The 22,850-nt window shown below is 41.5% G+C and overlaps 1 protein-coding gene across 10 annotated transcripts in view; it reads left to right on the top strand.

Annotated features, from left to right (window-relative positions):
* Positions 1 to 19,194, top strand: part of TEAD1 (TEA domain family member 1 (SV40 transcriptional enhancer factor)) — a 274,377-nt gene extending 255,183 nt beyond the window's left edge. For all 10 annotated transcript variants that reach the window (XM_010830611.1, XM_010830605.1, XM_010830608.1 and 7 more), the window contains 2 exons: positions 5,175 to 5,327; positions 11,160 to 19,194. In XM_010830611.1, the coding sequence (XP_010828913.1) occupies positions 5,175 to 5,327; positions 11,160 to 11,273 (267 nt within the window). In that variant the 3' untranslated portion in view covers positions 11,274 to 19,194. The remainder of the gene's footprint in view (positions 1 to 5,174; positions 5,328 to 11,159) is intronic.
* Positions 19,195 to 22,850: the final 3,656 nt, after the last annotated feature.

The raw sequence follows: 22,850 nt of genomic DNA, 5'->3' as shown, positions 1-22,850 counted from the left end.
ATACTATAATGAACAATATTCCGTAGGAACCTGGAATGTTAGGTCCATGAATCAAGGTAAATAGGACATGGTTAAGCAGGAAATGGCAAGAGTGAACATCAACGTTTTAGGAATCAGTGAACTAAAATGGATGGGAATGGGTGAATTTAATTCAGATGATCATTATATCTACTACTGTGGGCAAGAATCCCTTAGAAGAAATGAAATAGCCCTCATAGTCAACAAGAGTCCAAAATGCAGTACTTGGGTGCGATCTCGAAAACAACAGAATGATCTTGGTTTGTTTCCAAGGCAAACCATTCAGCATCACAGTAATCCCAAACACTAATGCCAAAAAAGCTGAAGTTGATTGGTTCTATGAAGACCTACAAGACCTTCTAGAACTAACACCCAAAAAAGATGTCCTTTTCATAATAGGGGGTTGGAATGCAAAAGCAGGAAGTCAAGAGATACCTGGAGTAACAGACAAGTTGGGCCTTGGAATATAAAATGAAACAGGGTAAAGGCTAATAGTGTATTGCTAAGAGAACACACTGGTCACAGCAAACACCCTCTTCCAATAACACAAGAGATGACTCTATACATGGACGTCACCAGATGCTGAATACCGCAAACAGATTGATTATGTTCTTTGCAACTGAAGATGAAAAAGCTCTGTACGTTCAACAAAAACAAGACCTGGAGCTGACTGTGGTGCAGATCATCAGCTTCTTATTGCAAAATTCAGGCTTAAATTGAAGAAAATAGGGGAAACCACTAGACCTTTCAGGTATGACCTACATCAGATCTCTTATGATTATACAGTGTGACTAACAGATTCAAGGGATTAGATCTGGTAGACTGAGTGACTGGAGAACTATGGAGGGAAGTTTGTAACAGGAGGAGGTGACCAAAACCATCCTCAAGAGAAAGAAGTGCAGGAAGACAAAGTGGTTATCAGGCCTTACAAATAGCTGAGAAAAGAAGAGAAGCAAAAGTCAAAGGGGAAAGGAAAAGATATACCCAACTGAATGCAAAGTTCCAGAGACTAGCAGGGAGAGATTAAGGAAGCCCTCTTAACTGAACAGTGCAAAGAAATAGAGGAAAACAATATAATGGGAAAGACTAGAGATCTCAAGAAAACTGGAGATACCAAGGGAACATTTCATGTGAAGATGGGCATAATAAAAGACAGAAATGGTATGGACCTAACAGAATCAGAAGAGATTAAGAAGAGGTGGTGAGAATACACAGAAGAACTATACAAAAAAGATCTTAATGACCCAGACAACCATGATGGTATGGTCACTCACCTAGAGCCAGACATCCTGGAATGTGAAGTCAAGTTGGCCTTAGGAAGCATTACTACAAACAAAGCAGTGGAAGTGATGGAATTCCAGCTGAAGTATTTCAAATCCTAAAAGATGATGCTTTTAAATTGTTGCCCTCAATATGCCAACAAATTTGGAAAACTCAGTAGTGGCCACAGGACTGGAAAAGTCGGTTTTCATTCCAGTCCCAAAGAAAGGCAAGGCCAAAGAACGTTCAAATTAATGTACAATTGCACTAATTTCACATGCTATCAAAGTAATTCTCAAAATCCTTTAAGCTCAGCTTTAACAGTATGTAAACCGAGAACTTCCAGAGGCACAAGCTGGATTTAGAAAAGGCAGAGGAACCAGAGATCAAATTGACAGCATTCATTGAATCATAGAAAAAGCAAGGTAATTCTAAAAAACATTTACCTCTGCTTCATTGACCACGCTAAAGCCTTAGACTGTGTGATCATAACAAACTGTGGAAAATTCTTAAAGAGATGGTGATAGCAGACCACCTTACCTGTCCCTTGAGAAACCTGTATGCAGGTCAAGAGGCAACAATTAGAACCAGACATGAAACAAAGGACTGATTCAGAGAGTTGGGAAGGAGTATGTCAAAGCTGTTTATTGTCACCCTGCTTATTTAACTTATATATGGAGTACATCATGAGGAATGCTGGGCAGGATAACTCACAAGCTGGAATCAAGATTGCCAGGAGAAGTAACAACCTCAGATATGCAGAGGTTACCACTCTAATGGCAGAAAGCAAAGAGGTACTAAAGAGCCTCTTGATGAGAGTAAAAGAGGAGAATGAAAAGCTGGCTTAAAATTCAACATTCACAAAACTAAGATCATGCCATCCAGTCCCCATCACTTCATGGCAAACAGAAGGGGAAAAAGTGGAAACAGTGACAGATTTTATTTTCTTGGGCTCCAGAATCACTTGTGGAAGGTAACTGCAGCCATGAAATTAAAAGACACCTGCTTCTTGGAAGGAAAGCTATGAGAAACCTAGAGAGCATGTTAAAAAGCAGAAACATGACTTTGCTAAGAAAAGTCCGTCTAGTCAAAGCTGTGGTTTTTCCAGTGGTCATGTATGGATGTGAGAGTTGGACCACAAGGAAGGCTGAGTGCCAAAGAATTGATGCTTCCAAACTGTGGTGCTGAAGACTCTTGAGAATCCCTTGGATTCCAAGGAAATCAAACCAGTCAATCCTAAAGGAAATTAATCCTGAATATTCATCAGAAGGACTGATGCTGAAGCTGAAGCTCCAACACTTTGGCTACCTGTTGCAAAGACTCAATTCATTTTAAAAGACCCTGATACCAGGGAAGATGGAGGGCAGGAAGAGAAGGGAGCAACAAAAGATGAGATGGTTGGATGGTATCACCAACTCAGTGGACATGAGTTTGAGCAAATTCCAGGAGATAGTGAAGGACAGGGAAGCCTGACGTGCTGTAGTCCATGGGGTCGCAAATAGTCGGACATGACTTAGTGACTAAACAACAGAAGCATTTTCTGATATCTACTAGGGCGAATCAGTCTCCCTACGCTTTCTTTTCACATATTTTCTAGGCAGGTTACCAGCATTTATTCTTCCAAAGTTATGAGATCATTTTAAAAATGTAAAGAAAAACAGAAGTCTTATTTGAGCAACCTAATTGTAATTGCTGGCTTCCCTGGTGGCCCAGACTGTAAAGAATCTGCCTGCAATGCAGGAGACCCTGGTTCGATCCCTGGGTCTGAAAGATCCCCTGGAGAAGGGAATAGCAACCCACTCCAGTACTCTTGCCTGGAGAGTCCCATGGACAGAGGAGCCTGGAGGGCTACAGTCCACAGGGTCGCAAAGAGTCAGGCATGACTAACACAACAATAACAGCAACAATTGTAATTGCATTAGATTTAGATATTATTTAGGGGCAGTTTGATATTAAATCTTTCTAATCAAGAATCTATTTGCATTTTCATCTCATTTTATCTATTTTAGTAAGATTTTACGCTTTTCATATATAGATTCGTCTCTTTCTTGTTAAATATATCTCTAAATATTATATAAATTTGTTAATACAATTTTCAACTTCTAGATTTTAATTACTAGAAGAAACCTCCTACTTTTTGCATATCTATATTCTATTTGGCCATCTTGCCATATTCATTTATTTCTAGTGGTTTTTTCCCTCCAGATTCTTGGGTTTCCTATGATATATTATCTTAGCAGCAAAAAAGGAAGACTTTATTTTATCTCTTCTTTTCCAATGTTCTTGCCACTTTTATTATTATTACTGTTATTATTTTCTCACCTTCTTTTCATTTGCTAAAACTTCCAACACAGTTGTACAAAGAAATAAAAGAAATAGTGATGGTGAGTATCCTTATATGGTTACTGATGTCGTAGAAACCATTTTGATGTTTTAACATTGGATTTATTATTGGTTTTTATAAATGGTCTTTATTTTACGTTAAATTCTTTCTCTTCCTATTTAATTTGTTCTATTAGTACTAGCTGCAATATTTTATCAAATGCCTTTTCACCAACTCTTACTCTGTTTTTCCTCCAGTTTTTTGACATCACGAGTTAACATACATCCCGTGTATGAACCACCACAGCATTCCCAAAGAAAGCTCTACTTTGGTTCCCTTAATGCACTGTTTGCTGTTTTACATCACATGTTTGCATTGCATAAGTGATAGTAGCCTGTACTTTTCTTTTTTTATAAGCTCTTCATCATATGTCAGTATTGAACATACATCAGTTTTACAAAAATAGTTGGAATACCGACCTTTTTCTGTGGTATAGAATAGTTTGAATAACACTGAAAATGTCACAAGATGAAAATTCTTTAAAGGTTACATAAAATTTAGCTGTAAAACCATTCGTTCTTTGGACTGTTTTCAGTGGTTGATTTCTACATAGTTTTTAGTTATTTCTACAGTAATTGACCTTTATTTCCTTTGCATTCATTTGAGCTTTTATCTTTATTAGTTTTTAGTTCCTGATTTTCCCAGATTTTGGTTTATTTTGTAGGGTTTATTTTTTAAGATGTGTACTGAGTTCTGTAACTTTTCATCTTTAATAACAAAGACATGAAGCTGCTTTCCTCCAAGTACAGCTTCATTGAGTCCCCAAAATTTGACGTAAATATTTTCTTTTTCATTACTCTTTAGATAGCTTGTAATTTCTTTTTAAATTCCTCTTTGATCCAAAGTATCTAAGAGTGTCTGTCTTCTCTCTGAGTGTTTCAGTGGGATCTTCAGATATGTATTTAAGTGTTTTGTCAGGCACCCAGTCATGTCTGACTCTTTGCAACCGCATGGTCTATAGCCCGCCAGGCTCCTCTGTCCATGGAATTTTCCAGGCAAGAATACTGAAGTGGGTTGCCATTTCCTTCTCATATATATATGTATAAAACATCTTTAAAAATTAAAGACATAACGCAGCCAGGGGCTTTTGATCAGTGTGAAGCAGTTTTTCCTAAAGTAGAGAAATTAGCTGCATTGGTTTTTGGCCTATGAGGCCTTATCACAGTAAAGAAAGATTTTCTGTGGGCTCTTTGAAGAATTGTGACTAGCTCTCACAAATTTCTAGGTAGGGAATCACTCAGCAGGCAATTACATTTTTTTTCCCGACCTTTGCTGAAAAAACATCTATACAACTTTTCATTAAAGTATTTTTACAATTTAAAAAAAAATTCCAGAAAAATAATGGATCCTGAGTATGGTGTTAAAATTGGAGTTAGGGTTTTCTTTAAGTAAAGTACACAAGTAGTGCAACATATGACAGCTGATTCATGTTGAAAAAGTGAAATGCTTTTATAGACAATCATCTTTTTCATGTATGTTCAAGTCAAAAGTATAAACCCTTTTTCCCTCACAGACGGAATACGCAAGGTTTGAGAATGGCCGATTTGTCTACCGAATAAACCGCTCCCCAATGTGTGAATATATGATCAACTTCATCCACAAGCTCAAACACTTACCAGAGAAATATATGATGAACAGTGTTTTGGAAAACTTCACAATTTTATTGGTAACTGTTTTGTCTCTTTCCTGTTTTGTCAGACTCAGCCATGAAGCTGCCAGGGAAGAGGGGCCTGGGTGGGTCTAGGTCCCAGGTGGTCAGTCAGCAGCTGAATTCATGCATCCGTAAGGCAAACTTGGTTTGGCTCAGGTTTGTGAAAGAGAAGGGCTCTCATCTGGCTGGGCTTTCTATGCTTGGCAGAACTGGAATTTGGGGAAGGCAGGTAGGGGTAATGAAACTAGATTCTCAATTCTGGTTGCAGATTAGAGAAACCTGAAGAATGTCTTAAAAATCCTGATAGCAGGACTACACCCTAGATCAGTAAACTTAGGAGCTCTGAGGATAGGACACAGGCACATATTTTTCTAAAGTTCCCCAGGTTATCCCAGCAGCAGCTAAACTGAAGTCTCAGCTGCCCCATAGTATACAAACCATAAATGAGGCAAAAGCTGAGTCAGCAGGTTTGTACTTAAGGCATACCTACACTCATTTCAGGAAGGGTTTACAAGGCCTTATTATAAGTAGCATATATTAATATAGCAAAATGTAAACTCTCTTACCAGGAGAAATATTAACTAGAATATAATGGCATAACCAGGAGCAGGAGAGGGGGAGAATATTTATGGGCTGAAAAGTATAGTCAAAACTTAACAGGCAGCTAAAGAGCAAGGAAAAACCAGTAGTGCTCAAGGTCCATGGTGGGAAAATTGTCCAGTTCCCTTGGGCAATGCTCTGTGTGTGTGTTTTTTTCTTCCCCAAATATTTAACTTTAAAACAATTTCTCGTGGAGACTTCATTTGGTGACTTAGGAAGGTTAATAAGTACAATGTTCTTCTCAAAATACACCCATAAAATATGTAGTAATGGATTTCATAAGGCTCGTTTTTCAAAAAATAACATTCCTTGGTTAAACCAAAGGCAAAATGCCAAAACAAAATTCAGTGGAAGCAATTTTGCTAAAAGGGGCAGCAGGACAGTATTGTAGTAAAATATTCAGCCCTCTGAAGGCCTGCTTTGTTATTCTTTGTTACCAGACTTTAGAATTAGAATACTTGAAGAGCAGGAATTTTGTACCTGGACTTTGGATCCAGTGGGACATTGTTTTCAATCAGCGTGTATGTTAGTCACTCAGTTGTGTCCAGCTCTTTATGATTCCATCGACCACAGCCTGCCAGGCTCCTCTGTCCATGAAATTCTCCAGGCCAGAACACTGAAGTGGGTAGCCATTCCCTTCTCCAGGGCATTTTCCCGATCCAGGGATCAAACCCAGGTCTCATGCATTGCACACAGATTCTTTCCCATCTGAGCCACCAGGGAAGCCCTGTAATGTACTGGTAAAAAAGAAAGAAAATAATAGGCTGTCCCCTAGTTTCTCCCAAAACCCTGATTTATGGTTTTTGCCCGTTTTTTATGATGTAAATATACCTTCCCTGGGCACTTTGAAGCTACAGTGGTCATCTAGCTCGTGAAATTCCTCAATATATAACAATTACATTCAAAGCTAGTAGGAACCAGTTCCTGTATACCACTGTAAAAATAAATACATAAATAAAAATTAAGAAAGTTAAAACCTTCTGCGTATTGGATTCATCCAGGACACTTTTAAAAATTCAGGGGACTTCCCTGGTGATCCATTGTCTAAGGCTCCAGGCTCCCAATGCAGGGGGCCGAGGTTCAATCCCTGGTCAGGTAACTAGATCCCACATGCTGCAGCTAAGACCCCAGTGCAGCCAAATAAGTAAATGTTCTTTAAAAAATTCTGAAGGATGGAACCGAGCAACATGGTTTTTGTTTATTTTTACTGCTCCCCAGGTAGTTCTGGCGTGCAGCCAGGCTGAGACGCATTGCTCTAAGGGATTGGTGAGTGAGCCACAGGGGGCCTCAGTTCACAGACACGTGATTATGGGCAGGCATAGGCAGACAGATGGTTTTGTATATTGTTTTCATTTATTCCAAGGAGAGAATCTCAGTGGATTCTCCTGTGTCCATGTCCCTCTGAAACGTGGAAGCTAGTCATCTGGGAGAAAGTTTAAAAAATATATCCTTCACTAACTCTTCATTATTATCCTTTGCTTTAATGATCTTTGGTGAAAATTGAGCAGTTCAAGGTTTAGGATGCTGGCAGGTACTTGGCTGTAGATGCTTTTTGTTGCTACTTAAGGACATACGAATCACCTTAGTGCTCAGATGAGCAGAAGGTGAGTGTGGCATCCTTATGTGGAGGTTAAATAACCTCAGAAGTTAAGCAAAACTCTCTGAATGGATGGCTACCCTCCCTCTCCTGGAAGGAGTCTTAGCTGTTTCTTACAAATCAGTGAAACTATTTCAGCACATTAAGGAATACGTCCTCAGTCCCTAAAACCCGACCTCAAATACAACCAAAGAATATATGACCTGGGACAGTTGTGAGTATCTATTACCCACGGAACCCATTAACTATTATATTGGTAATGCCTCTTTGAAAACACGGCTTCCATTCAAATAACTTACCAGGTAAAATTAATTTTAAAGCATATCAACTACATAAATCCCTTTGTTATAAAGAATTAGTAGTTCTTAATAAATATGTGCTAGGAATGATATTTTTCTGTAGAAAAATGACATTAAGCCAACACTCCTGGGTAATGAAGTCATCTCACTGATAACCAGCAGAGATGGTGCTTTTCAGTGATTCCTTGGAGAGGGTGGGGTTACGGACAGGGCCAGGGTGACAGCTGCTGGACATAGTTGACGTGTTTTACTAGATCATTGAATACAGAACCTGTATGTCACCAGGACCAGTTCCAGGCACTTACTGGCCTGTAGGGTAGTCTCTGGTTTCATCAGGATGACTCTGGAATTGAGGTGACCCTGTAGGTTCAGGGCCCTAATAATGGCAGTCAGGCCAAGGAAGACATTAACTGAATTGTGGGCCAAGGATTCCAGTCATCTTTCAAGGTCGTACTTTGACATACAGCTTGCTAGAAACATTTTTTTCTTTCCTCCTTCATCTCAAGCAAGAAGCATAAATAGGATATAGGATATATTCTTTCATAGAAAGTTTTTAAGAAGGTCAGCTAGATCACAGAGGTTCCAGGCACAATGCTGAATCTTCTGTAGGTTATGAAATTCTCACTGCGGAACTGTGAGGTCATTTGTATTCCCATTTTATGGATAGAGGAATGTTAAACCTCCCTGAGGTCAAAGAGCCAGTGATAGACATAAATTAAGATTTGAACTGATAGAAAAGATACTTTCCAGGGTATGTCGTGGTCATGGAATGAGAAGACTTGGGTTTAGGACCCAGTTCTACCTATGACCTTGGTTAAGTGACTTAAAATCTCCAGACCTCATTTTTCCTCCATTTACAAAGTGCTCAAGTCTGCCCTCTCCACTTCATTGGTTACTGAGAGTGTTTTCATTTGTTCAGCTAAACTGTGGTGAGGTTTGCTAGCTGCTGCAATGCAGCGCAAATAAAACACAGGAAACGTGAGCCTGATGAGGGAACGAGGCAGATAAATAGATGATGACCTTGCAAGGCCATCAGGGCTGTGGTACACTTGTGAAAAAGAGGAATTGAACTGCCTGAGCAGGCACCTGTAGTTTGAGTGAGGTAGGGAATCCTCGGGGATGTTAAAAGATGATGTTTAAGTTGCCTTGATGGCTAAGCAGATGCATTTTTCAGCTTTACCAAGAAAAGGGTCATTCGACGGGTGCATACTGACGTGTCAGGCGCAGAGCTGCGGCATACTGGACAGTCGGGGCAGGCACCGTGGGGTCTGGTGAGAGAGGTGGGCGTTTGTCAAGCACAGGGAGTCACCAGATGCATGACTCAGCCGTGGCAGATGGTTGATAAAGGTCGGTGCATGGTGCCAAGAGGTGTGTAATGAGAGGTCAGGGAGGGCTTCTCTGAGCAACAAACAACGGAAAGGTGTCTGCCAGGTGGCTAAATAGGCAGAGAGGGGAGAGAATGCTGCGTGTAGGAGGAAATGCAGCACTGGGAGGACTGGAAACAGCAGTGTGCCTGGCACAGGGAGAAAGGAGGGCTGCAAGCAGGGTGCTGGGCAGGTAGGACCAGCCGGACCGGGCCCTGTCTCTCATGCTCGTCCTTGTAGGGTGAGAACAGGCTTTCTCTTCATCCTGAATTTCAAAAGAGTCCATTCAGGTTTTAAGCAGGAGGGTGGTGGTGTCAGATTTCTCTCTCTTTCGAGGTCACAGTGGCTGCTGTGTGCAGATGGAACTGGTGCCCAGCAAGGGTGACTCCTGGTAGGGGAGTCCAGATCAGGTTTGCTGGTACCTTGGGTTGTGGCAGTGGGGAAGAAAAGATAGATTAAGAACTCTTGAGGAGGTAAAAGCAGCAGAACATGACATTTGTTTGGATGTGGGGATGAGGGAGAGAGATTTCAGTCATGAAAGACTTGCACACTTGGAGTATTTGATCTGTAAGGGAAGTGGCAGGGAGTGAGACTAGAAAAGCAGGTGGATGTTAGTATTGGAAAAACTTTATTACCCAGAAAAAATAGATGATTCATCATTGTATGCATTCATTTATTTAGAGCAGCATGGCATAACAGGTAAGAAAAAGGTCTTCAGAGTCAGAAGATGTGGGTTTTTTGTTGACATTGAAAGTGAAAGTGAAGGTCACTCAGTTGTGTCTCACCCTTGCTATCCCATGGACTATACAGTCCGTGGAATTCTCCAGGCCAGAATACTGGAGTGGGTAGCCTTTCCCTTCTCCGGGGGATCTTCCCAACCCAGAGATCAAACTCAGGTCTCATATTGCAGGCGGATTCTTTACCAGCTGAGCTACAGGGGAAGCTCAAGAATACTGGAGTGGGTAGCCTATCCCTTCTCCGGCGGATCTTCCCGACCCAGGAATCGAACTGGAGTCTTCTGTATTGCAGGCAGATTCTTTACCAGCTGAGCTAGGAGGGAAGCACCTTGTTGACATTAGTACAACCTTAAACAAATTAACCCCAAGCATCCTCCATTGTCAAACGGGAATGAAATGATACCTGCTGCTGGAGTTGGAATATTACATGAGATTCTTCCTGCAGAGTGTTCAATACCGAGGAGATGCATGGCTAACAGTCAACAGATGGTGGCTGTTATTCTGTGAATTTCCATCCATTCAGCAAATACAGTAGACCCTTGAACTGCATAGGTTTGAACTGCATGACTGTTCTTTTACTCAGCACTTGCTTCACTGAGTCCAGGCACTACATGTTAAAGTAGTGGTGAGTTAAGTCACTCACAGAGCTATGTCTCCCATTGACTATTGTGCAACAAAATTTAGTAAAGTTCAGGGATAAGATAGGAAACAGTTCCCAGGATAAATGACTGTCCTATGGGACAGAATTATAGAAAATTCTCTATGTTGTTAAAAAAAAAAGTCACAGCCTTCCCCGCTCAGAAAAAACTCACACTAATTCTTGTGGTGTCTTCTTAGGCTCAGATTATGAATGAGACCGCATCTTTAAGGTCTTTCTTACCTATGGTAACTAAACTTAGATAGGATTTAAGTTGGACCCTTAGTATCCTGAGTTTGTGCAGGAGGGGGCAGAGTGAGGCTGAATAGATCTCTAATTAACCGACTTTTTGAACTTTAGACTCTGTATCCGTCTCCGAGTAAACCATTTCATCATGGTACAGGTGGAATATTTTTATTCATGTGGTGTTTGATACAGATATATATGTGTGTGTGTATATATATGAAACTTGTAAAAATTTTATTGAAGTGTAGGGGATTTATAATGTGTTAATTTCTGCTATACAGCAAAGTGATTCAGTTGTACATACATACATATATACATGTACTTTCTTTTTCACAATCTTTTCCATTTACACTTTTTTTTTTAACAGGTGGTAACAAACAGGGATACACAAGAAACTCTCCTGTGCATGGCCTGTGTATTTGAAGTTTCAAATAGTGAACATGGAGCACAGCATCATATTTACAGGCTTGTAAAGGACTAAGCGTGGTTATTTATATATATAGATATCTGTATATACACACACACGTATGTGCACACACACACACACTCTCTCCATGATCGAACGACTGACTGTAAACCTCACCATGCAGGGGTGCTGCCCTGGCCCTGAGGTCACCCCGATTTTTCTAAATCCTGTTTGAAGTCATTTTTTCATGTGTTCATACTCATTGTAGCTGTGAAGTTCTGGTACAGTTGTAAAAAGAGAAATTGAGTTGTTTCTGTGTGTTATTCAGATCCACAGCCCACGATTCCTCGGAAAGGTGAACCTTAAGAACCCAAGTCTCTGTCTGCAGAGACCTGTTTCTCATTGTGGTAGGAAAAAAAATTGAGACAGAGCATTTGCCATTGGACATTTACAGCGTTTATACAAATGTATTTAGTGTGTTTTTTTTTCCAACATAAAATTCTTGTTTTAAGATACAAGTAAAATTAATCTTTAAATATAAATGTAAATTAGTACACAAAACTAAGAATCTTTAGACTTATCTTTGTAACTAATTAGGGTGGAAGTTATGAAAGAATGTAATTCACTAAATTATTTTTTAAATGAAACTCTTCTTTCCTTTTGAAACCAAATGTTAAAATATAGCCTTAAGAAATACTTGGTAGAAATATCCTAATGAGACAAATTTGTACTTTTTTCCTCAAGGTTAAAACTAATCTCCTAATCCATTAAACTCTTGAAACAGGTATTACAGAGGAAGAAAACTTCACCCCTTATCCTTAACATATATAGTATATTTAAAAAATATAAAATTGTATTGTACTAATGTGATGATTATTTAATGAAAAAAAAAGATGGCTCTTTTTGCAATAAGTAGATAAATACTGAAAATCTAAGCTTACAATGTTTATAGTCTTGTGTGTGCAGTTATATTTTATATGGACAACCAAATTTTTTTATTAAGATGAGTAAATATTTGAACCACTGAAATTTAATAACAAAAATTCAAAATTGGCATGAATACTGCACTGTGAGCTGCAAATTATGGAAAACCCTGTGGCTGGGAGAAATTTCATCAAACCAAACTTGCAAAGGCTCATCAGTTTTAGGATTTCTGCTCCCCAGAACATCACAAGCATACTCACCAGCCTGTGGATAAGTTATTTCTGGTGATCCAATATGCATATTAACCTGTTGTAACTATGTGTGTGTGTGTGTGTTTGTGTGTACATACACACATATACATATATAGTTATTCAACACTTATTTATTGAACATCTGTTCAGTGTCACTCAGTTTGCTAGGTGCTGATATATGTATTTCTCAGTCTGTGTCCGTAGATCTTGGTGTATTCTCTAAGGACACCCATTTTCTTGACATCTCTCAATAAGTCACAATACTTAGTTGACTGAGGCTGAAGAGGCTCGGCTATCTATCTCTGCCCTTTCCAAACAGGTTCATTTGGGAGGTTTCCTTCCCGAGAGAGATTCAACTTTCCAACCCATGTATTCCAAAGCATTGTCCAGGCAGAGATGGTTTGGTGTGGTCACATGTCTTGTTACTTCCATACATTGGGAAGGGGACAGGGCATACTCCCCACTTTCCTGGAGGAAATTGACTTGTTGATAATCGTCAGGAATGTTAACACTACAGAACATGAAATGTCTTGCAAGTTTTAAAGCATGTCAAGACTTTTACATCAAGCCAGAAAAGTAAAAAAAGACTTTGTACTGTCACATTCAAGTAACCTACACACCCTCTTCCCTTTCCCCTCAACCAACTGTGACCCTGCTTATGTATTGGCTAGTATCTGAGGTCAGGAGCATGAGGGTGTGGCTGGCTTGTGGAAACAGAATGCTGAACCAAGCCTGACCGCACCCAAACCCATGACCCTGGTCCCTGGGAAGACCAGAGGAAAAAGTGCAGAACTTTCCCCTTTTGGAATGCACATCCCTTACGTAAGCCAGCAGGATGGTGTGCATCTTCCCTCCATAAACAGACTACAGTTTGTTCCCTGATTCTTAGGGGACCTTTGAAGAGTTGACCCAGCGGCCCACCCTTCCATCTGGTCTTCGGCCCAAGTATTAAGCTTCTCCCTTGGTCATCATACTTATGACTTCTCTTGGTCACCCCTCTTCCAGGTGCTTCTTTTGCTCCCATCTCCTGCATCTTACTGAAAATTATCCCCAGTCTTCTCAGGACCTAGGGGTGCAAGTGATCTTATGTGGCTAAAAGCCAGGCCATCCCAGAACTTCAGGGGGAGAGGTATTTGGTTCACGTTCTCTCCCAGGAATGGAAGTCTTCCATGCTGCCAGGAGGGCTCTTAGGATTTACTTTTTTCAAAGCACAAATAGACTGAGACCCTGAAACACCAGCAGAGACTAGTTCTGTTAACTAAAGAGTAGGTCATACCCTGGCCTCACAGAGTCAGGCTAGGCCCCCTGATACTTGTCCTCTTCCTCCAAATGCCTTTGTAGTTGAGTTTGGGGTCTCCACGGATGACCTTGAGGGTTACTTTTTGCTCTTAAAACAAGTTTGCTTCTTGTCTTGTTCTAAAGGTTTCTCCAGGGCAGGTAGTTTTCCTGTCTTAACCACTGGTCCATTTCTCTGTCTCTTCTAAATTAGACCCTGGAATTAGATTTGTGTGACAACATCTAATCCAAGTCTGATTTTTGGTCTTTGACCATTCATGGCAGAGTCTTATTCATTCGTCAAGCTTTCTGAACCATAAAGAAGCCTTTCCAAAACTCTGTCCTCACGGCTGTCTGCTGGGTGCTCCATCTCCTGGTTGACCCACCACTACCAGGATTGATTCAGGGACATCTTGTGCTTTCACTGGAGAGTTTGGAGGCCACTTTCCACAGCCTGAGTAGGGAGAAACTAAAGAACTGATCTTTGGTCTCTTGGCATTCATTTCCCATCTTAGCAAGAGACCTAAGTAAAGTCGAGGTTTTTTCAAAACATGTCCTAGAATCCCAGAATGTCTAAGCTACCCTAGACCAGGGTTTCTCAACCCTTTCTAGACCCTGTTGACATTTGGACCAGATACTTCTTTGTGGTGCAGGGCTGTCCTGTGCCTTGTAGGAGGTTTCGCAGCATCCCTGGCCTCTGCCCACTAGACACACTCTTTCCCCACTTGTCACAATCCCAAGTGTCTCCAGACAGTGCCAAATGTCCCATGGGCCACAGAATTGCCCCTGCTTGAAAAGCACTGCCCTACATCCAAAGGTCACAAATGCCATATTTGACATCTTCTTTTTCCTTCCATTTTATCCTGAGAAAGCTTCTCTCCTGGGAGCCTTGTTTCAGGCCATCAAGAGACAGGTAGGAATATTACTCAAATGACATTTTGTCCATGTTTCTTCCTGTTTCAGAGCTTCTACTTCACAACAGAGTCTCTCAGCTACAAGTAGTCTTTCCTTCCTCCCTGGGGAAATTGGGGACAACTGGTTACCAGCATCCCTATGATCAACTCATACTGCTTAAAGAGCATTTCTAATTTGCTCTTGATTCCTTATTTCATCTGGTTAGAAAATGCCACCTATTTTCATTATTTCTCATAAGGTTATTGTTCTCATAATCAGACCTTTGATCATTTTAGTGAATTTCTTCTGGCCTTCTACTTTTAGCGTTAGACTCAATGTTTTTTGTAGAATTTATAGAGACTTCTGGAACACTTCATCTTTAAGGATGGAGGAGAGAAGGATTCATTTTGTAAGAGGACTACTAGAGTTTTTCTTTACTAAGCTGTGGGAGAGCACAGTCTACAGGCATACCTCAGAGGTAGCACAGGCTTGGTTCCAGAGAACCACGAAAAAGCAAATATCACAGTGAAACAAGTCACACCGTGCATGTGAAAGTTAGGTTTACACTATATTGTAGTCTATTAAATGTGCAATAGTATTATGGCTAAAAAAAATCAGTGCACATACTTTAATTAACATATTGCTGGAAAATGCCAAAACAATTACAATAGTAACTTAAAGATCACAGATCACCACATTAAAAATATGAAAATAAGGAAAAAGTTAGAATATTGTGAAAATTATCAAAACAGGACACAGAGACACAAAGTGAGCAAATGCTGTTGGAAAAATGATGCCAGTAGACTCATTTGATACAAACCCTCAATTTGTAAAAACTGCAATATTTGTGAAACGTGAGAAAACGAGGTATGCCTGTGACCTCCTCCAGTTTGTAGATGAGAGAGTTGAGACCCGGAGGAGACATGACTTGCCCAGAGTCACGTGCTGGTCAGTGACAGCTGACTAGGAAGGCTTTAGTTGCCACTAGATCCTTGGCCTTTTGGTGGGGGTTGTTCCTCTTTGGTGCTCAGTGAGGAAGAGAGGGAGAGGAAGACCCTTCTTCTGCCAGAGCAAGAGCATCCCCCGGGGTTGATGCTGCTTCTTCCTTGAGGGTCCTATTGGGGAGGCACCCACCAGCAGACAGGAAAGCTGATGAGCCTTTTCCTTACCCCGAGGACAGTTCACCTGCCACAGGCTCTGAATCAAATTTCTCTTCACAAAACATCCCAGCAGCAAAGTCCCACTCTCAGACCAGCCAAAAAAAAAAAAAAAAACCAGCCCCCATGCCCAGAACTTGATGTTACAGACCCAAGTCTTCTCTTTAGGTCTCAACACTCTAGCGGCTTTTGCAGTTTGTTTTTGTACAAACATAAATTATTTAAATCACACAAGATGACAGTCAACTTTTCAAACCAGGTACCGATCACTTGTATGATTTTTGTGTATGCTCTGGTACACTACGCCTGTGCTAACGAAGGCTAGAACCCATTTTGTGTGTTGGTGTTCACACCTGTGACATTAAGAGGATACGTCTGCATTGCTTCTTTCCTTCTGTTGATGTTTCTGTGGCGAAACCCTGCACATGTCATTTCTGAAAAGCCTTAAATCTTCGCGATGTTGCATGTAGGGTTTGCAGTGCAGAAGGCTGCCTCGGAACTGTGAGCCCTTTTGTAAGCTGGAAGCATTTCTCTTACTATTGTTACTTTTGTAGGAAGTTTTCAATTCAGAGCTGCCAAAGCGTTCAGTAAGCAGTGCCTTAGTGATACTTAGTCGTGCCGCCAGCCTTTTCTCACACCGGTTCTCTATGTCCCTTTACTAATCGGCTCAGTATTTAAAACAGAACAAGCAAGCATTGTTTTCCATTTTGTTTTTCGTAAGCCCATTTTTCTCCATATCTATAGAAAACTGACTTCTTGGTCTGAAATCCGAAATGAACAGAAGTCAGTTCATTGACCACACCGTCCAATGTCTATACCAAAATGGAAGGTCTTGCAACTTCATAGTTTACTATGAAAAGCAAATTGTACACTTTAAATGTTGCCTTTTAAATCCACGACCAAAAACTTAGCTATTTGTGAACCTTCTGCACTCTAGCATGAAAGTGCCTTTGGTTTGAGATTCCAGCTTAGAAAAGTGCTGCCATAATCATGATAATTTGTAGAGAGACCAAAAATATTCTGAGATCACCGTAATGCCTTTGGTTTACCGGGATGAATAACCAACGACAGGCCTCTGTTCACAAGAGCACGACACGGACCCCGCCTGCTGTGCATCATACGCCGTAGGGGACCCCCCCCACCACTCCCAGCCCTGGAGCCCACGGCAGCAGGAGGATCCCCAGAAACTGGTATGTTTGTGTGCCATGACCCAGTACGCCATCTCTGCCCATCACCCAGCCCTGCGTCCGCCCGAGGGGACTTGCACACAACCCGCAGGCTGTCAGCCAGTGGACAGATGTGACCTTCTCCGTACGCTTGTGCTCAGTCTGTAGAGCCTGCCTTTCCACTCAGATGCCAGCGCGCACTTCTCCGGTTTACGCAGTGATACCGTTTTGAAAGTTGGAAGCCTCAAACTGAGATGACAGTGCAGAACAAAAAATGGTTTAGGGTCATCACAATTGACGTGTTCTTCTTAGGGCGAAAATGTTGACTCTGAGTGTTGTCTGAATGTGCTATGAGAAACTCCCAAAGAGTACCACTCACAATTCGGAATTTTCAAAGAATGTTCCAGCCCTCTAAAGGGCAACTCTTTTAGAGTCCCTGTTGGCTTTTATCAAAACTTTGCGTAAATTGGGAAAACTGATAGAGGGGAGGAAGAGGAGTGAAAAGGACGAGAAGGCAAAAACACCAGCCAAATAAAAGCCAGGACAAAAAAAAAAGATTGTTCTTTACCAATATAGACTTTACAATGACATTAGAATCGTTGAAAGTTAGCCTCTGAATGTGTATAATCCATCTGTTTCTACCTGGTGTCTTTAAGAATACCCTCTTTGGGCTCTCTGAAACTTCAGGAGTGATTTCTATCCACACCAAGTTGTGAGTGCTCATAGAAGTTTATACAATGAAAAAAAAAAAAGTCAAATGAAAAGGAAAATTGCTCAACACAAGTTATAGTTAGCTGCTTGAATTCAGCCCCTCCCTGTCATGTCAAGACTACACCACAACTTGGAAGAAATTAATCAAATATTTGTTTTCCTGTTTCCCTCTTCAACTGTTCCTGTGCTTTCTTTGGCAATAGTTTTCTCTCAATAACTCATTGCTTATATTGTTAAGAATGAAGGTTTGTATTTAAAATGTATTGCATTGCAAAGGATAGTTTCACTGAAGTCATGCACCATTAAATAAGATGAAATATTTGTATTTATTGTCCTACTTCCTAAGCTGTTAACTTGTTTTATTCTCTGTGAATTTGCATTGAGTCTGTCATATGCCCCACTCCATCATTTTAATATTTGAAATGGCATTCATTTTCCCTCTCTGTTCATCATTAAGTGGGGTCAGATTCCAAAAGATTCCACCTCTCTCAGGCTGGCTCTCTTTCGTCTGACTTCCATTGTGAAAATTTCTCATTCCCCTTTTTCTTAAGAGAGGCTGACAGAATCTAGGTATAAATCAATTGGAAACCAGTCTCTGGTTTTCTCTCTCCCTCCCTCCCTTTCTTTCTTCTTTCTCTTTTCCTTTTTGCCTCAGTCCTTTTCTGTGATTAGTTTCACTGTGTAAATTAGATATGAACTGCACTTCTTAAAAAAAAATCTCCCTGTTACCTCCTTAAAAGAGTCCCTTCCGTAGGCCTTTCTCAGTAGGCTCATGACTGCAGATAAGGAAGAAAAAAACAAGTAAAAACAAAAACTACGTGCCTAAAAATGACAAAAAAAAAGTTTTGTAACATTTAAAAAAGAAACCTGAATAGCCTTTAATTCTTATGAATATGCTTACATTTTATGTAAATTGGTTTTTGCCACGTGTGTTTGTTCACATTCTCAGTGACTTAATGGGATTCTCAGTCTGTGTCTTCGTGTCACGTGTATAAAATGGGCTTGTGATGTAAGCGTTTCATCTGCTCAGTGGTTCCTTCAATATTGTACTGCTGTTGGGATCCGGCTGAGGAGTCTGCCTTTGGGCAGTAAGCTTCCTCTTGGAGAGATTGGAGAGACGGGGGGTGGGGGGTGCAAATTCTCACATATGTTTTCTTAACCTATTTGCAGAAGCTTTCAAAAGGCATTTGGTTAAACCTCTTGGCAGTACAGTATTCTTGTATTTGTTAATGTCTGTGTTTAGGTACTGGTACCTTTTTGTTTAAAAATGTTCTAAGTGTTGGCTTTAAAGTGAATTTATCTTTAGTATGATAGTTATATGAAAATTATAGGGTTTGTGTGCAGAGAATTTTTTTATAAAGTGCTTTGTAAAAAAAAAAAAATGTATTCTAGCTTTCGCGGTACATATGTGTGATAACTGTAATATCCATGACAGTTAAGTGCAATTATTTCATCACTCTAAAAATGCTATTTTTGTGTCAGTTCCTGCAGGTGTTTTCATGTCTTTGCAAAGTGACACATTTTGATGCCTTCTTGATAAAGTGGTAGACATTTTGTAGCTTTATAGAAACTTTGTATTCATACGGTATCAATGAAAAATAAAGAAAATGAAAGTGTGGGTCACCTTTTTTATCTGCAGAAATGTATGTTGTTGAAAATGAAAAGGTGTTTTGTGTGTTATGTGTGAATTTATGAAGGACAGAGTGCTGCTGCTGCTGCTAAGTCGCTTCAGTCGTGTCCGACTCTGTGCGAGCCCATAGACGGCGGCCCACCAGGTTCCCCCGTCCCTGGGATTCTCCAGGCAAGAACACTGGAGTGGGTTGCCATTTCCTTCTCCAATGCATGAAAGGGAAAAGTGAAAGTGAAGTCGAGCAGTCGTGTCCGACTCTTCTCGACCCCATGGTCTGCAGCCTACCAGGCTCCTCCGTCCATGGGATTTTCCAGGCAAGAGTACTGGAGTGGGGTGCCACTGCCTTCTCCGAAGGACAGAGTAAAGGAGGTTAAAGTAGTGATCTTTTAATGGTGTCCACTCAGCTCAGTATAGTAACTGCAGCATGAGTGTTAATGTCTATGAGGGTTTCTTCCTTTGTTTCCCTTTTTAAATTGATGTAATTGATTTACATTGTTTTAGTTTCAAGGGTGGAGCAAAGTGATTCAGTTATACATACATACATATGTATTTTTTCATATTCTTTTCCCCTGTAGGTTATTACTCTCTTTAGTAGTGTGTTAATAAAATTGTTAGCCTGCCATGCTCAGTGCATGCCAGGAGCGGGGGGTAGAACAGTGGATGTGAGAAAGAGGTAACTAAAGAGCAGTGGGTGCCCACACGGTGCATGCTGAGCTGTAACCCTTGCCCCGTCCTCAGGTGTGTGCAGCACACACACACACACACACACGCGCACACACAACAAAGCCTTGGATTCACTAAGTTTAATGCATGCTGGGCACTGGGCCAGTGTGCTGGTACAGCGTGTGACTCTCACAGCTGTCCTGATGACAGTGATGTTATCTCACACATACATGCATGCACACACACACACACACCCCCAGCCAAGCCTTGCTCAGGAAGGGGCAGGTGGTCAGGGTTGTGACTGGTGAGTGGTGAAGCCTTCAATAGAGCACCCTGGCTTTGACTCTTGGCCCCTGCCTTTTGACTCACTGAGACTCTGTGGAAGCCACTCGAGGCTCAGGGGCAGAAATCTGGGGGTTGGGGGACTTCCTTAAACGACAATAACCGTGGGCTTCTGATAGCAGGACCCAATGTACCCTGGGATCCTTCAGTTTGAACTAGACCTCAGGTGGTCTTGCTTCTCCCCATTTCTTTGAAATCTGAGATGCAACCTGCCTCAAATCCCAAGGCACTGTGCAAGTGGAAACAGAAAAATATTGGGTTCCATTTTCTTTGAAAGAGGCATGTGTTTAGGAAGCTGCTGTTCGAGAGAAGGAGGTTGTCCAGCGAGCTATCCAAGGCAGAGGGAAGGAAACTGGGGTGTTTTGCTGAGGCCCTGTTAAATGCCAGTTCCCTTCACACTCACGACATCCTTTAACCCACATCCTCTTGAGTAAAAGAATCTTTTCCAATAAGGAAATGGGAGCCCAGAGAAGCTAATCCTTGTTAAGATCATAAAAGCTAGTAAGTGGCAAGAATTTAGAAGTGGAAAAGCCTCGTCCCTTGTAGTCCTGGCTCTGGTGCTGGCTGTGTGGTACTTTGGCCCTGCACTTTCTGTAAAACAAGATGCTTTTGCACATCAAAAACATCCTTGTTACTGCCTGCAGTTCTAGTTAACTTGAGTTCAGCGGAGAGAGTGGCATGCTAGGGAAACTAACATCAGTGAGGAGAGAGATTGAAGACACATGGGGGAGAGTAAATAAGCCTTCTTGTAAGATTGAGAGTCAAGAAATGTCCCTAGGAACCCCGATCATTTCTTCTGCCTTACAGCCGACTGAGGAGTCTCATCAGCATGGCTACTGCCTATTGATGGCTAAATTAGCTGCTGTTGTTAAGTGATCAGTGAGCAACTGATAACGATTCCAACTCAAAAGGCACAAGTGTTGGGTAAGCCTGTGAAGCCTTAGAGTTTTTTAGTTGCCTTTGAACTTCTATTTAAAGCCGCATATGTCTAGGTGGTTGTAACTAGCAAAGAGTCAGGCTGCAAGAAGCAATTGCTGGAAGCAATGAGATGAGACGGAGAGGACTGGGGGGAGGCAAACACTTCATCTTGTGAGGCATCTGTTTCAAATGAGGCGTTACCATGGTCTCCAGGCAGAGGGATTGGACTGCTAGCCTGGAAGGTTTCGAGAAATCTGAGGTTCAGCACTCTCAGGGTTCCACCCAGATGTTCCCATTCCATGTTTCAGTGCCCCACTCCTTATCTATTAGGGCCTCAGGAAACTTGTGAGAGCTGTAAATTCAGCTTTATTTGTAATTTCTGGCTTGATTTCTAGCACCGTCTGTCCTTCAACTGCCTGACCTAAGGATCTCTTTCAACGCTGCCAGGGAGATCTTCTATGCCATGACCTGAGTTGAGCCTGGCATTTTCTTCCTTTTTGCACCAATTGCACTTAGCAACAACCAACCTATTAATACCACCAACCAATCATAATTAATGCCACCCATCACTCTAGCATGCTAGAGATGGTGTAAGGTAGGGCATCCCCTTCCTTGTGGAACCAATGCCAGTTTATGACAGGTGCTTAGTCATTCAGTCATGTCTGACTCTTTGTGACCCCATGGACTGTAGCTTGCCAGGCTCCTCTGTTCATGGGATTCTCCAGGCAAGATGACTGGAGTGGGTTGCCATGCCTTCCTCCAGGGGACCTTCCCAACCCAGGGATTGAACCCAAGTCTCCCGAAATCCTCAGTCAGTATTAGGGGGCTTCCCTCATAGCTCAGTCGGTAAAGAATCTGCCTGCAATGCAGGAAACCCGGGTTTGATTCCTGGGTCAGGAAAATCCTCTGTAGAAGGAAATGCCAACCCACTCCAGTATTCTTGACTGGAGAATCCCATAGACAGAGGAGTCTAGCGAGCTACAGTCCATGGGGCTGCAAGAGTTGGACACGACTTGATGAAACCACCACTCCCACAATGCAGGTGGATTCTTTACCGACTGAGCCACCAGGGAAGCCCATGCCAGCTGACAGTAACTCTGCTGTTACATCATTTCAGTGGACCAACTGTCTTAGTTTAGGTTTCCCTGGAAGCAGAACCTGAAAAAAAGACTGGAGGGCAAACGGTTTATTTGAGAATCTTAATAAAGATGTTATTTCATGTGATGAAAGGTTAAATTCACCAGGAAGATGAAATACTTGTAAATTGGTATGCTGTTAATAGGGCTTGCCTTCTGGCTCAGTGGTAAACGAATCTGCCTGCCAATGTAGAAAACACAGGAGACGTGGGTCGATCCCTGGGTTGGGAAGATCCCCTGGAGGAGGAAATGGCAATCCAGCCCAGCATTCTTGTCAGGAAAATCTAAGGACAGAGGAGCCTAGCAGGCTACAGTCCATAGGGTGACAGAGTCGGACACGACTGAGCAACTGAGCGTGCACACACATGCTCTTAATAAAACTTCCTTAATTCTCAGGGAGTGGAGAACTGCAAGGAAAAATGCAAAATTATGCATCTGTTTAAGTAGTTGGTGGAACAAGCAGGCAAATTCCAGGAAATACATAAAAAAAAAGGAAAGTATTGATAATATGTGTACTCTGTCTCCCAAAATTGTCATGCATATTTTTTCAGCCACATGGAATGGTTTGAAAACCATGTACTTGCC

Source organism: Bison bison, unplaced genomic scaffold, assembly GCF_000754665.1.
Source record: "Bison bison bison isolate TAMUID 2011002044 unplaced genomic scaffold, Bison_UMD1.0 scf7180017864518, whole genome shotgun sequence".
Taxonomy (NCBI): Eukaryota; Metazoa; Chordata; class Mammalia; order Artiodactyla; family Bovidae; genus Bison; species Bison bison.
Note: the sequence above shows the minus strand (reverse complement) of the source record. Positions and strands in the feature narration are given on the sequence as shown.